This window comes from Otolemur garnettii, unplaced genomic scaffold (assembly GCF_000181295.1).
Source record: "Otolemur garnettii isolate 467f Iridium unplaced genomic scaffold, OtoGar3 scaffold00091, whole genome shotgun sequence".
NCBI lineage: Eukaryota > Metazoa > Chordata > Mammalia > Primates > Galagidae > Otolemur > Otolemur garnettii.
Genome location: NW_003852486.1, coordinates 473,712 through 487,581, shown reverse-complemented (window position 1 = coordinate 487,581; position 13,870 = coordinate 473,712). Strand labels below are relative to the sequence as shown.

General features: G+C 51.1%; 1 protein-coding gene across 1 annotated transcript in view; it reads left to right on the top strand.

The window, feature by feature from the left end:
* VANGL2 (VANGL planar cell polarity protein 2) overlaps positions 1-13,260 on the top strand; it is a 24,814-nt gene extending 11,554 nt beyond the window's left edge. Inside the window, exons 2-8 of the mRNA XM_003795186.1 lie at positions 3,034-3,294; positions 3,444-3,564; positions 6,309-6,916; positions 7,668-7,804; positions 8,301-8,436; positions 11,762-11,993; positions 12,769-13,260. Of these exons, the coding sequence (XP_003795234.1) occupies positions 3,224-3,294; positions 3,444-3,564; positions 6,309-6,916; positions 7,668-7,804; positions 8,301-8,436; positions 11,762-11,993; positions 12,769-13,029 (1,566 nt within the window). The 5' untranslated portion in view covers positions 3,034-3,223 and the 3' untranslated portion in view covers positions 13,030-13,260. The remainder of the gene's footprint in view (positions 1-3,033; positions 3,295-3,443; positions 3,565-6,308; positions 6,917-7,667; positions 7,805-8,300; positions 8,437-11,761; positions 11,994-12,768) is intronic.
* The last annotated feature ends 610 nt before the right edge of the window (positions 13,261-13,870 follow it).

Here is a 13,870-nt window from a genome sequence, read left to right as displayed (position 1 = left end):
AGAGATGCAGGTGAGACATCTAAATTCTATGGAGGAATTCTCAAGAGAGAGATAGAGGAGCCTCACATGTAATTTGCAGACAGGGGGATGGATAAGGGCCCTGTTGTGACAAAGGTTTTTAGAAAGGTTTAGGGTTGGGTTAAGGTACTGTGTCTCTTTCTCCTAAGTGTGTCCCTATCACACACTTGTTTTGGCATGGGGATATTGACAAACATCAAGTGCCCCTGAATTGCCTCCAGATGACTCTATTAGTGGAATAAGTGACTGGATTTCACCCTGATTTCATCTCCCTACAGTCATCATAGACACACCATGTGCTGCATAGCCTTGTTGTGATCAGTGGTGGACCACATATACAATGGTGGTCCCATAAGATATATTGTATTTTTGCTGTACCTTTCCTATATTTAGATATGTTATCTAAATACTTACCATTATGTTATACTTGTCTGTAGTAATGAGGAGATGTAATGTATAACATGCTGTTCAGGTTTGTGGCCTGGGAGCTACAGGTTGTACCCTAAAGCTGAGGTGTATATATGGTTGACTACACCATCTATGTTTGTTTAACATCAGACTATGATGTTTGTGCAATGATGATGTCACCTAATGATGAATTTCTCAGAATGTATGGCATCATTAAGCAGCAAGTAACTGTATTCATTTCCTGGTGGATATCAGTTACTTATACTGTGCCCACTGGAGGGGAGATAGATACAAATATGTGTCTGTTGTTGTGCTTATTCTCAAGTTGTTGATGCTTTAGAGCAGCTGGAATAAAGTTAACTATACAAAGAAAATCCATTGTCATTCTTAACATGGTTGACTTAATTCCCACCTTGAAACACTCTTCGTTTTTGACTTTAGACCCTACTCTCCTGGCCCCCCTACTCCTCTGGATTGGTCTTCTCAGCCCCTTCGCCTGTCCTTTCTCCTCTGGAGACGTGTACATATTGGAGTTCTCAGGGGTCCTGTGTGTATTCCTCTCTCTAGGTGAGCCCATTCACCCCCAGGTCTTTGCACACCGTACACACCTCCCACTTATGAGTCTGGCTGCTTTGACACCTGGCTGCCTACTGTCTCATGGCCATGGACTTAGCATGTTGGAAACTGAACTCATTGTCTTCCTTCCCAAATTCGCTTATGGTACCACCTTACTAATGGCATTACCATCTACTCCCTTGGTTAGGCCAGGGAATTTTATGCTCCCTTGCCCATAGCTTGTCCTTCCTTATGTCCTGTTGATTTGACCAATGTAAGTCTCAGACCTGAGCATTTCTCACCTCTCCTGCCGCTCTACCCCTAGTCAAGTCAGCACCACTGCAGTAATCATATTGACTTCCCTATTTCTGCTCTCCCTTTTTTCAATTCAGATTTGCATAGCTGAAATCCTTCAAAGGCTTCCTATGTATAAAACTCAGGTCTTTCACCTGGCTCCTGGCTATCTCTGCAGCTTCCACCACTATCTCCCTTTCTCAGCTCTGGCTCCACTGACCTTTTTTGATTCTTTAAATACACTGAGCTTTTTCCTGCCTTTGGCCTTCGCATGTGTGATTCCTCTGCTCCCTTGACTTTTCCCTCCACTCTTCACCTGTTTAACTCCTGCTTTTCCTCTAGGCCTCTGTTTAGGTGTCATTTTTTTCACAGAGATTTTCTAGAACCTTTTCCTTCCCTCAGACCTACAGCTGTCATTTCCATTTACCTGCTTGCTTGTTTAGGGTGCATCTTCCCCAGTAGATGGTTACACTACTTTATCTCTAAGGCCTAGTAAAGTGTACGGTTCATAGGAGGCACCTAAACAAGACTGGATAAATCAGTGAGTGAAGATTGGTGATGGTTGTTAGTGGAGTTGAGGTCAGAGGGGAAGATAACATGGGTGCTGGAGTAAGTGGGGGCTCCTGTGAGGGCTGGGGGCTGGGCTTTGAAGAGTGAGCCAGATTTTGGTGGGAGTTGTAGAAGTGGGGAGGAAAGGTCTCTTTCTGTATAATTAGAAGGTAAAATATAGTTGGTGCCGTAGCTCAGTGGTTAGGGAGCTGGCCACATGCACCAGGGCTGGTGGGTTCGTATCAGGCCAGGGCCTGCTAAACAACAATGACAACAGCAATAACAGCAACAACAACAACAAAAAAACAGCTGGGTGTTGTAGCAGGCGCCTGTAGTCCCAGCTACTGGGAGGCTGAGGCAAGAGGATCGCTTAAGCCCAAGAGTCTGAGGTTGCTGTGTGCTGTGATACCATGGCACTCTACTGAGGGCAACAAAGTGAGACTCTGTCTCAAAAAAAATGGTGAAATATAGTTGAAAGATGCTATTCCTTAGCCCATAAGTTGCCGAGAAACTCTTGCCTTGCTTATTACAGGACTTCAGCTTTTGGAGAAGAAAAGGGCAAGTGTCTACAAGTGTGGACTTGTCTTTTCCTCCCCCCAACCCTGTATTATCAGCAGCTTCCATTCCTCTCCTTGTGTGTGTGTAGTGTGTGTGTGTGCATGCACACAACCTCAAGGAGGGCCACCACCCTGCCTGGCCAGGAACCGTGGGTGTTTGAGGTAGATGCTGGGGAGATGGTGCCAAGGGCAGCAGCCATCAGCAGGAATTATGAGTGAGGAGAGGAGCAGGGGAAGGGGGGGAGGGAGAAGCCCAGAGTAGCCTCTGGACAAAAGCTAGCTGCCTTCTGCTCTCTGAGGTCTCTATTGGTTTAGCTTATTGACCTGGCCAGAACCTACCCTCCCTGAGCCCCAGTTTTCCTGGATGAGAATAGGGAAGCCCTGCCCTGAATTTTCCCCCTAGGAGATTCAGGATTGGGTCATTCTGGATGGTCTTCCCTGAGAACCTTTGCTGGCCATCTCCCCAACATGCCGGAGCCCTTGGCATAGTCTAGGTGGGCAGGAGGAACTGGGTCCATTAGACAGAGTGGGAGCCTGGGTGGAAATTCTCTCAGGCAAGGAGCTAGGCTCACCTGTTTGGGGATGGTCTTCCTCTCTGCTCTGATCCTACAAGGAGCTTGAGCTACTCTAATCAGCAGCTTCATCTCATCAGGAGCGTCGCTTGATTTTCTCTGAGACAAGCCCACCCGTCCAGCAAGATAGAGTCCCTCAGGGTGACAGTTGATTTCCTGAAGGTGCCTCTTGGCCTGAAGAAGCCAGTGCTGAAGGAGGTGGCTGTGGGGCCCCCCAAGAGGCCCCAGCCTGCGGCCCTGGAGCGCTACAAGGCGCGGCGTTCAGACGCCATGGACACCGAGTCCCAGTACTCGGGCTATTCCTACAAGTCGGGCCACTCCCGCAGCTCCCGCAAACACAGGTAGGCACGCAGGTGGGGGTGACAGCAGTGGTGGAGGGAGGGTTGGGGGCAGTGGACAGGTGAGCATGTACAGCAGTGGGGGGGGTGGCTGCTGAGATGACCCTGGTCCCCCCGTGACTTTGTACTGTTCCTCTGGATTCCTGCTGCAGGGACCGCCGGGACCGACACCGCTCTAAGAGTCGAGATGGGAGCCGTGGGGACAAGTCGGTGACAATCCAGGCTCCAGGGGAGCCCTTGCTGGACAATGAGTCCACACGAGGGGATGAGCGGGTGAGCATGGGGGAATGAGGTGGTCCAGACCAGGCATCTGTGGATACTCCTTGCAGGAGCTGGAGGCTCTATCAGAGAGGGGAAGGGCCTGGAAACCTGGTCTCTCTGTGAAGAGGCCAGATCAGGGAGGGTATCTTTTGTGGTATACTTCCCTTGGTTTAGTGTCCCAAGATAGGACCTGTTTTAGTAGAATTCAGGGCATTTTGGTAGAAACCCCTTTGGAAGGAGCAGCCCTCCCTCCCTCCCTCCCTTCCTTCCGGACCTGGCTGTGTAATGAGAATTGCCTAGCACTTTGGAGCTGGTCCCTGCCAATCAGGCTGGCTGGTGAGTCTGGAGTAAGAGGGCAGGGGTGGGTGGTGGGTTCAGGGGTGGGGCAAACCCTAGGTTCCCAGGTTTCCTTGAGCCTCAAGGTGTGGCAGCCTGTAGAATAGCACCACCTGGATGCTGGGTGTGCAAGAGCAGGTGGAGGAAGGAGGACAGAGAAGAGAGGCTGAGGGTGGGAAGGGTCCCTGGAAGAAAGTTCTGCAGGATGGGGGTGAGCATTTGCTTCTGCTACAACCTCTGTGTCCCACTGTGCTTACCTGGTGGGGAGGATAGGGGTAGAGGTGGCAGGACACAGTCCTAGAATATGGCAGAGGCAGGATTCGAGATGACACTAAGGTTGCCCAAGTCTCATTCCTCTTATTCTTTCTTCTTGGGATCATCTTATGTGGCTGGAGGCTCCCAGTTCCATTTGTCTCAGAAGAAATCCTTATGGCTGACATTGGAATTCCTGGGTTTGGAAGCAGATCAATACCCAAGGGAAATGTTCTTTCTCCCCCTTTCCCAATCCCTTCATCCTGGTACCTGGCCTCCTGAGTGCTGGTAGTGACCCTGAGACATGGTTGGCTCACCTGTTGTTGGGGGAGTTCCCAAGCCCTTGATCCTTGGAGAGAGTAGGCAGTGCGTGTGGGGTCAGAGATCAAAGCAGTCAGTACATCCACTTCCTATCTTCAGAGAGCAGGCTCTTCTGCCGTCCTTTACTCAGCTCCCTCATCTCTGGTCCTGCCAGGCTGTCTCCTGCTCTCTCCACCCCCAATGTCACAGTCTTATAGCCTGAATCCCCTGGGTGTCAGGATATGACTCTACATCCCCAGGCTGTCCCAAGAGTGAAGGGAGTGGGTGCTGAAGGCCACTTGTGGTCTTGGGACTCCTCTGTGGAATGTTCTTCAGACACCACAGGGAAATAGCTTGAGCCAACCACACTGAGAAGGGCACCTGGAGACCTCAGCCTTTCTGCCAGCTTGGCTCCAGGAACAGGCAGCCGTGGTGCAGTGGGCATTCAGATGGCCTAACAGAGCTGGACTTGCAGACCAGACCAGAGACCCAGAGTGGGCCTGAATCTGCTTTGTGTCCCTCACATTCTTTTCTGATTGTTCTCCCTCCCCTTTCTCTTCTCTGCTTTTGTCAGGTCACTCCCTTAATCAGAAACCATCAGTAGCTCTCCACACCTGGGGAATAGGTGTTTATCATCTAGTTGGGCACTGTGGCGTGGCCCACACGGTCTCTTTTCCTGGCTGTGCCGTGTGGCTCCCCTGCCCTCATAGCTCTCCAGGAGCCTGAGTTCATGCCCTTCCTGCCCTGAATGCACCTACTCTAGCTTCTGCTGAAATTATGGAATGATGTGGGAAGCTAGAGGGAACTTAGGGCAGTACTTCTAGAATTGTAATGTTTGAAGGAGTCAGAGTCAGGAGCAGTACTTCTAGAACTGTAACATTTGAGGGAGTCAGGAGTCATGGGGATCTTGGTTCAGTAAATGTGGGGTGGGCCTGCGGTTCTGCCCTTCTGACAAGCTCCTGGGAGATATCTACGCTACGCTGCTGGTCCACAGATCACATTTTGAGTAGCCAGCCCTAGAGATCATTGAGTTTAGTGACTCTCAGTCTTGGATGACCATTGGAATCACCGGGGAGCTTTCTTTCTTTCTTTTTTTTTTTTTTGTAGAGACAGAGTCTCACTTTATCACCCTTGGAAGAGTGCAGTGGCATCACAGCTCACAGCAACCTCCAACTCCTGGGCTTAAGCAATTCTCTTGCCTCAGCCTTCCGAGTGGCTGGGACTACAGGCGCCCACCACAATGCCTGGCTATTTTTTTGTTGCAGTTTGGCTGGGGATGGGTTTGAACCCATCACCCTCAGTATATGGGGCCGGCGCCCTACTCACTGAACCATAGGTACTGCCCCACTGGGGAGCTTTCTAAAGGAGAAGTTTGACAGGCAGATCCCATTCTCCAATAATAGCTACTATTTTCCAACCTCCCTAGGTAATTCTGATGTGTGCGGCTGAGGCTGGCAACCACTAAGTCAGACCAGTTTCTTCATGTCACTTGCCCCTGAGGGTCAGCTCAGGTCCCACCTGTTCCCTGGAAGCCTGCCTGCCTGCCTACCTGGCGAGTCTGCCTTCAGATCCCAGTCACTGAGCAGTTCCCGTTTGTCTGGTGCTCTCTGCTCTGAGGGTCAGCAATGCACGTGCAGTTTTCCTCTCTCATTGGCCTGTGATCGCTCCCCAAGTGCCTGGGTCTTGAACTTGGGCGCAGCGTGGAGCTCAGTAAATCCTTTGATGGCTACTACTTGTTGATTACCCTGTCTTCTTTCTTCCCGCTCCTTTCCTGTGCATTCTCTCTGTCTTCTCTCCCTTATTTTTCCTCCTGCCCCTCCATCCTTATCTTTTTCCCTTCATCGTGTGGCCCCTGTCCCTGACTGCAGGATGACAACTGGGGGGAAACGACGACAGTAGTAACTGGCACCTCAGAGCACAGCATCTCCCACGATGACCTCACGCGCATTGCCAAGGACATGGAGGACAGCGTCCCGCTGGACTGCTCCCGTCACCTGGGCGTGGCGGCGGGGGCCACTCTGGCGCTGCTCTCTTTCCTTACGCCACTGGCCTTCCTGCTGCTGCCTCCTTTGCTGTGGCGGGAGGAGCTGGAGCCGTGCGGGACAGCCTGCGAGGGCCTCTTCATCTCCGTGGCCTTCAAGCTGCTCATCCTGCTGCTGGGTAGCTGGGCCCTGTTCTTCCGCCGGCCCAAGGCCTCGCTGCCCCGTGTCTTCGTGCTGCGCGCACTGCTCATGGTGCTGGTCTTCCTGCTTGTGGTCTCCTACTGGCTGTTCTACGGCGTGCGCATACTGGACGCCCGCGAGCGGAGCTACCAGGGCGTGGTGCAGTTTGCCGTGTCGCTGGTGGACGCCCTCCTCTTCGTGCACTATCTGGCCGTGGTCCTGCTGGAGCTGCGCCAGCTCCAGCCTCAGTTCACACTCAAGGTCGTGCGCTCCACTGATGGGGCCAGCCGCTTCTACAACGTCGGCCATCTCAGGTGCGGGTATGGGAGTAGGTGGGAGACGCATGGGACAGGGAAGGGCTGGGGGAGGAGGGCAACCCCTGGGGTGAGGAGGCCAACCACTGGTGTGAAGGGTTTGGGGCTTGTGTGGGAAGGAGCTGAGGACCCCCGTGTGCAGTAGGTTTGTAGGAGTGTTCGCTGCCTAGTGGGAGGGCTGTGTACAGGCTCCTGCGGCAAGAAAGGTGGGCTTGTAAGTTGAATTAGATATGGGGACTCTTAGAGAGAGATGAGCCAAAGGGGAGAAGGAGTTGGGATTTCTGTTCTGCGAGATGCAGCTTCCTGTGAGTGCCCAAGTAGTGGTTGTTGGAACAAGCAGGCCAGGTCAGGGACCCTGGAGAAGAGATAAAGAGGAGGGATCTTCCACTTCCACTGTACTTGTGGGTGAGGTCCCTACCCCTGCCCCAGGTCATATAGAGTATCAGTGGCAAGTCCTGGGCCTTACAGACTCTTGGGAGAATGTTGGAGAGGATGAAGTGACCCTTGGTTGGGGTCCCAGGCCCAGTCAACTTAATGCCCTGGGGCTTCAGGGCAGAGAAGGACTAGCAGGCCCAGCCCTGGGGAAGGCTTGGGAGCCTGGTGAGTAGACCTCAGGCCTGAGCCAGGCTTCTCGAAAGCAGCTTGTCCCTGTCCTGCATCCTCTCCTGCCCTGCCAATCTCCCTGATGTGTCCCTTCCACTGGACCCCTTGTCTGTCCCTTTTCCCTGCCTCCCTGCCGTCTCCCCCACAGCATCCAGCGCGTGGCAGTATGGATCCTGGAGAAGTATTACCATGACTTCCCTGTCTACAACCCTGCCCTCCTCAACCTGCCCAAGTCCGTCCTGGCCAAGAAAGTGTCTGGCTTCAAGGTGTACTCCCTCGGAGAGGGTGAGCAGCCCTGCTCTCAGCCCTCAGTCTCCTCCCCAGCAGATCTCCAAGTTGCATCCTCACTCTCTCTCCCCTTCCTCCCTTGCTTTTTCCGTTCCCTGGCCCATGCCCCAGCCCCTCTGTTCTGTCATTTCCCTTGACTCCAGGTGGCTGGTCTTAGCTGCTGATTCTACTTGCTGTCCCTTTATGCTACAGTCTTGATCTGGCTCCTCTGTGTCTGCTCATCAGCCCTGGTCTAAGCCCTTTGGCTCCCTGAGCTGCAGAAGCTCCTCACCCAGGGAGGAGTGTGTGCAGGACTCCTGCCCTCCAGTGCTTTTCTTGTTGCTTCCCTGTGGCCTCTCCCAGAGGTGGCCAGGAGGGTTGGGAATGGGAGGTATAGCCTGGTGGTGGGAATAGCTTCCTCTGGACATGTCAGGCTGCTGTCTCCAGAGCTCCTGGAGTGTGAAGAGAGGCCACACTTTGTTGTGACCATTCCTTCTCTCCTGCTCCTGTACAGAAAACAGCACCAACAACTCCACGGGCCAGTCTCGGGCTGTGATTGCAGCGGCGGCCCGGAGGCGGGACAACAGCCACAACGAGTACTACTACGAGGAGGCTGAGCACGAGCGGAGGGTGCGAAAGAGGAGGGCCAGGTGGGTGCATGAGGGTTGGGGTGAGAGGAGGTGCCTGTGGGGTGAGCTGGGGAGAGGAAGACCAAGGGACTTCTGTAACTGCTGAGAACGCAGAGGAATGATGATAGGGTGGGGTTTTCTTTCCCACTGTAGCAGATTGCCGTGAACTCGGCAGCTATTCCGTGGGCCACGTGCAGGCTAGCTGGATGCTGTGCTCAAGCCCCACAGGTTGAAATTTGAGCCTGGTTTCTCTCTTCCAGGCTCACTATTATTGCCAGAATTCAGTTCCTGGTCATGTGGCCCCATAGGCAGTTTAAAAGATGGCAGTTCACTTTTCTAGCAGGAATAGGTTCTCTGAGAAAACTTTGCTTTTGAAGAGCTCATGTGATTGGATCAGGCCCAACAGGATAATCTTTTAATACCACTGACATGGCACTTTAATTACATCTGACAAATGTCCTAAGATGGTTGAGTAAGGAGGGGATGGGATCCTGGTAGAAGTTGGGGGACATCTTTGAATTCTGCCTATTACAATGGGGTAGGGACCCAACAAAAGGGATGTGGGCATCACCTGCTCCACCTGAGCTAGACTGTACTTCCTACCAATAAATCTGGAAGGCTGGCTCAGCAGGTGCCTACAAACATGGAGTTCTAGTGCCCATGTTTTGGTAAGTTCTTAAATGCTTAAATGTCCTCACTTTTTCCTTTTCCCTGTTCACATTATTATGTGAACTTAAGTCATACCTGAAGAATCCTTCTCGGTGCCTATAGCTGCCAGGTCCCACCTTGGTCTAAAGCAGTAGTTCTCAACCTTCCTAATGCCATGACCTTTCAATATAGTTCTTCACGTTGTGGTGACCCTCAACCATAAAATTATTTTCGCTGCTACTTCATAACTGTAATTTTGCTACTGTTGTGAATTGTAATATAAATATCTGATATGCAGGAGACTCCCAAAGGTGTCATGACTCACAGGTTGAGAACTGCTGGTCTATGGGGAATTCTATCAAGAAGGAGCAGGGGGTGTTGGGGCTTGACCCTGCCCATACCCTCTCCCCCACCTCCCACACTATCTTCAGGCTACAGGGAAGTGGGGGGAGCCCAGACCAGTGATGTCCTCTACCCTTTTACCTTCTGCCCTGCTTGGGGTCTTTGGGTGTTTTGTGCTGCCACCACCATTCTTGGCAGATTGTTCTCCCTTACCTGGCTTGTAACCAAGAGAAATTTTTTTCCTTTGGTTTACCTGAGACAAAAGGATCTTTTCAAAAGGACTTTACTGGGAAACTTAGGGGAAGCAAAAGAATAAACAGAGAAACTGTCGATGTACATAGATCCACATGTATCCAGAGTCCCATCCTAATCCTGAGTTACCAGACTCCAGGCTTTCTGGATACTGAGCTATGTTTTACTTCCTTTCTTTGACCTGTAACCCCAGGCTGGTCCTACTCTTAGGTCAGAGGGATTTTGGCATCCATGTGCAGATAACTACATGAATCTGCAATTCCAGCTTTTAACACATAGTTATCATATGGTTCTTTACTCTATTTTTCCCTGGCTCCCCTTAATCCTACCCACTTCAGTTTTTTGATTTCCTTAAAACCTGCATGTATGCTTGTACAAATTGAGTATCAGTGTATATGTCTCTATGCTTTTTTTTTTTTTTTTGAGACAGAGTCTCATTATGTCACTCTTGGTAGAGTGCTGTGCCATCACAGCTCACAGCTACCTCAAACTCCTGGGCTTAAGTGATTCTCTTGCCTCAGCCTCTCAAATAGCTGGGACCACAGGTGCCTGCCACAGTGCCCGGCTATTTTTTGTTTCAGTTGTCGTTGTTGTTTAGCTGGCCCGGGCTGGGTTCGAACCTGCCAGCCTTGGTATATGTGGCTGACGCACTGGCTCCAAGACTGTCTCTGTGCTTTTAAAGTAAACTGACTTTTTTTTCTTGTTTCCTCCTTAACCCTCTTTGAGATTCATCCATGTTGTCTATACATTCAGTTTGTCACATCTTTTCTTTTCATAGCAGTTCAGAGAGTGCTCCCAACATTCTATCCAGTATTTGGGTTATAGTCATCATACTTTTTTCCATCTTGATGGAATAATATAGTATCTTGTTAATATTTTAATTTGCATTTCTCTCATTGCTAGCCAATAACTATTTTGTGTATTTTTTAGCCTTTCAGGCCTTTTGTGAATTTGCTGTTCATTTCCTTTGCCCATTTTCCTGTATGGTTCTTGTCTTATTTCCTTTTTGATAGAAAACCTGGTGAATCTTTGTATGTTCTAGATATAAACTCCTTACTGGTTTTATTTATTTATTTATTGACTTTTGAAACAGAGTCTCACTTTGTCGCCCTCGATAGAGTGCCTGGGCTCAACCTCAAACTCCTGGGCTCAAGTGATTCCTCTGCCTTAGCTTCCCAAGCAAGTGGCGACCACAGGCCCCTGCCACAATGCCCAGCCATTTTTAGAGACAGGGTTTCTGGCTCAGGCTGGCCTCAAGCCCCTCAGCTCAAGCAGTCTATTCACCTCCTCCTCCCTGAGTGCCAGGGTCACAGACATGAGCCACTGTGCCCCCTTGCTGGTTTTAGGTGCTACATATATTCCCCCCACTCCTATCTGATGTCCCTTAATACTGCCTGTGCTATCATGGCTGAATAGAAATCTGTTGTTTTGGTGTACTTGGATCTGTTAATTTTTTACCTTATAAAGTGGGATTTGGGATTCTTATTAAAGAAGTCTTCTCCTGCCTACGTGTGATGACTTATTCCTATAATCCCAGTGCTTTGAGAGGCCCAGGCAGGAGGATTGCTTGAGGCCAGGAGTTTGAGACCAGGCCTGAGCAACATAGTGAAACCCAATTTCTACAAAAAATTTTAAAAAATTAGATGTACATGGTGGCATGTGCTTGTAGCCCTAGCTACTCAGGAGAGGAAGACTGGAGGATACCTTGAACTCAGGAGTTTGAGGCTACAGTGAGCTATGACTGCACCACTGCACTCCAGCCAGGGCAACAGAGTGAAACCCCTCTCAAAAAAAAAAAAAAAAAAAAAACCCAAAAAACTAAGACTTCTTAGGGTTTGATGGAATGCTTAATCTTTTCTATAGCATAGTTCCTGTTTGTCTTGCCAGGACTGACACTAGATTTGTCCTCTTTGTGTCCTTGGGCTGGCTCACTCATCTGTGTCTGTTTCCCTTTCCTGGTGGGAAGGGCCCTGTCCTGGGTCTGTCTTGCTCTGGGGAGAGCGCAAAGCCTGACCTCACTTGGGCTGCTGGAGGGCTGGAGGGCTGGATCCAGGGGCTGGGAGGAGAGAAGTGGGCATGGGTCTGGATTGTTCCTGTCTTGTAGGCTCGTGGTGGCAGTGGAGGAGGCCTTCACTCACATTAAACGGCTGCAGGAAGAGGAGCAGAAGAATCCCAGAGAGGTGATGGACCCCCGGGAGGCTGCCCAGGCCATCTTCGCATCCATGGCCCGTGCCATGCAGAAGTATCTTCGGACCACAAAGCAGCAGCCTTACCATACCATGGAGAGCATCTTGCAGCACCTTGAATTCTGTATCACACACGACATGACACCCAAGGTGGGCCATTCTGCCCCCATCAGCCTTCTTCTTTTCCCAGATTCTCTTCTTGTCCACTTTCATTTCCCCTTAGTCTCTCACTTCTTTCCTCACTTGCCACCCCTGTCCTTCTCCCTTCTATACGTCCTCCTTAGAATCTCTTCTCTTATCCCTATCCCATCCACCCTGTCTGCATGGGGCAAAGTTCTCTGGTGGATGAGGGGAAGGGGGCCTTTGAAATCATTTAGGGGATAGCTGTGACCTATTTCTTATTTCTGTGAGGCCCTGGGATTTCTAGATACACCCCCCTCTTCCCTTCCTCTCCCCTGGATGGTCTACGCTCATTTTGAGCCATTTGAACCACTGCTCTGTTCTGTTACCAGCTTCCCAGAATGCTTTCCCTGAGCTCCCCTGGGTGGATACGTAGTTAAAGGTGTTGCATTTAAACCTTGACATCTCTGGCTCTCCCCTGGTCAGTATGAATCATATGAGCTGTGTGGGAAGGAAGGAAGAATGAGGGAGGGCTTGCCTGGGGCCTGGCCATGTACAGGGAGAGAGCAGAAGAGTGGGTGCGGGGAGCCAGGCTCCAGGCCCATCTCTGAGGAACTACTTCACTTTGGAGGGTTCTGTAGCAGCTGATCTCAGGCTCCTTCCAGCTCTAACACAGCATGATTATAGCTGATATGCATACAGGGAACTCAGGGATGTCTTGGTTGTTTATGGAAGCCATGCCCCATGGGACAAAGATAGTGGGTGGGTGAGAGAGATTCCTACATAGCCCCTCCGTCCTCCCCAGGCTTTCCTGGAGCGTTACCTGGCAGCTGGACCCACCATTCAGTATCACAAGGAACGCTGGCTGGCCAAACAGTGGACACTGGTGAGCGAGGAACCAGTGACCAATGGGCTCAAGGATGGCATCGTTTTCCTCTTAAAACGCCAGGACTTCAGCCTGGTGGTCAGCACCAAGAAGGTCCCATTCTTCAAACTCTCCGAGGAATTTGTGGATCCCAAGTCGCACAAGTTTGTCATGAGGCTGCAGTCTGAGACCTCAGTGTGACTGTGCAACAGCAGGGGGAGTGGGAGACCCTGGGGGCTCCCAAGGGGGCAGGAGGGGCACAGTTCTCAGGCCCAGCCGTATTCCTGCCACTCTTCTTCCTCCTGCTCTTGTTTTTTTTTTTTTTTTTTTACTTGAATTAACTTACTCCCACCCTCACCCTGTCTCCTCCCTCTTACTGTTTTATCCCATGTGAACCTGGAGAGACTATCCTGCTGTCAACAGTACCTGGGACCCCCTCCCCATTTTCTGTGTCATTCTGGGCCCTGCAGGGATCTGTCCTGTCTCCCTTTCCTTCCACTTGCCTATCCTGGATGGCAGTCTTTTCTGGAAGGGCACAGGGCCCTGCTGCTTATATCTTCCCCTTGGGCCCCCACTCACAAACCCTAGTTCTTGTAGCAGGTTTCTCCCAGGCGCCTGACAGGGTTTCTCTGGGGGCACAGATGTGACTCCAGATAGCACAGTGCCAAACCCCTCCGGGGCAGCAGTTGCTCCTCTGCTTCTCCCTCCAACAGAACAAACCCTGAGTTCTGGGGCAAGGATCACTCCTGCTGTGTGGCTGAGTTAGGCATCTCAGAATCTCCTTGCCAGGGTTGTTTGCTTCCGGCTGGTAGAGCCTCCCTCCCCCAGCCACACATATTTAGAGCAAGGGAAGATCCTGTCCTTTTTCCAGAAGTCTCCACCTTCCTTCTGAGTTGTAGGGTCACATGACCACGGGAAGACTGAGGTGGAAAGATTCATAACTACCTTTCCTGGGCCTTAGGGGAAGGTACCTTTATTCCAGTGTGTCTTTCTGAGGCAGCCCCTGAAGGAAAGGGCAGAATAGATCACTTGAGGTTTTGGA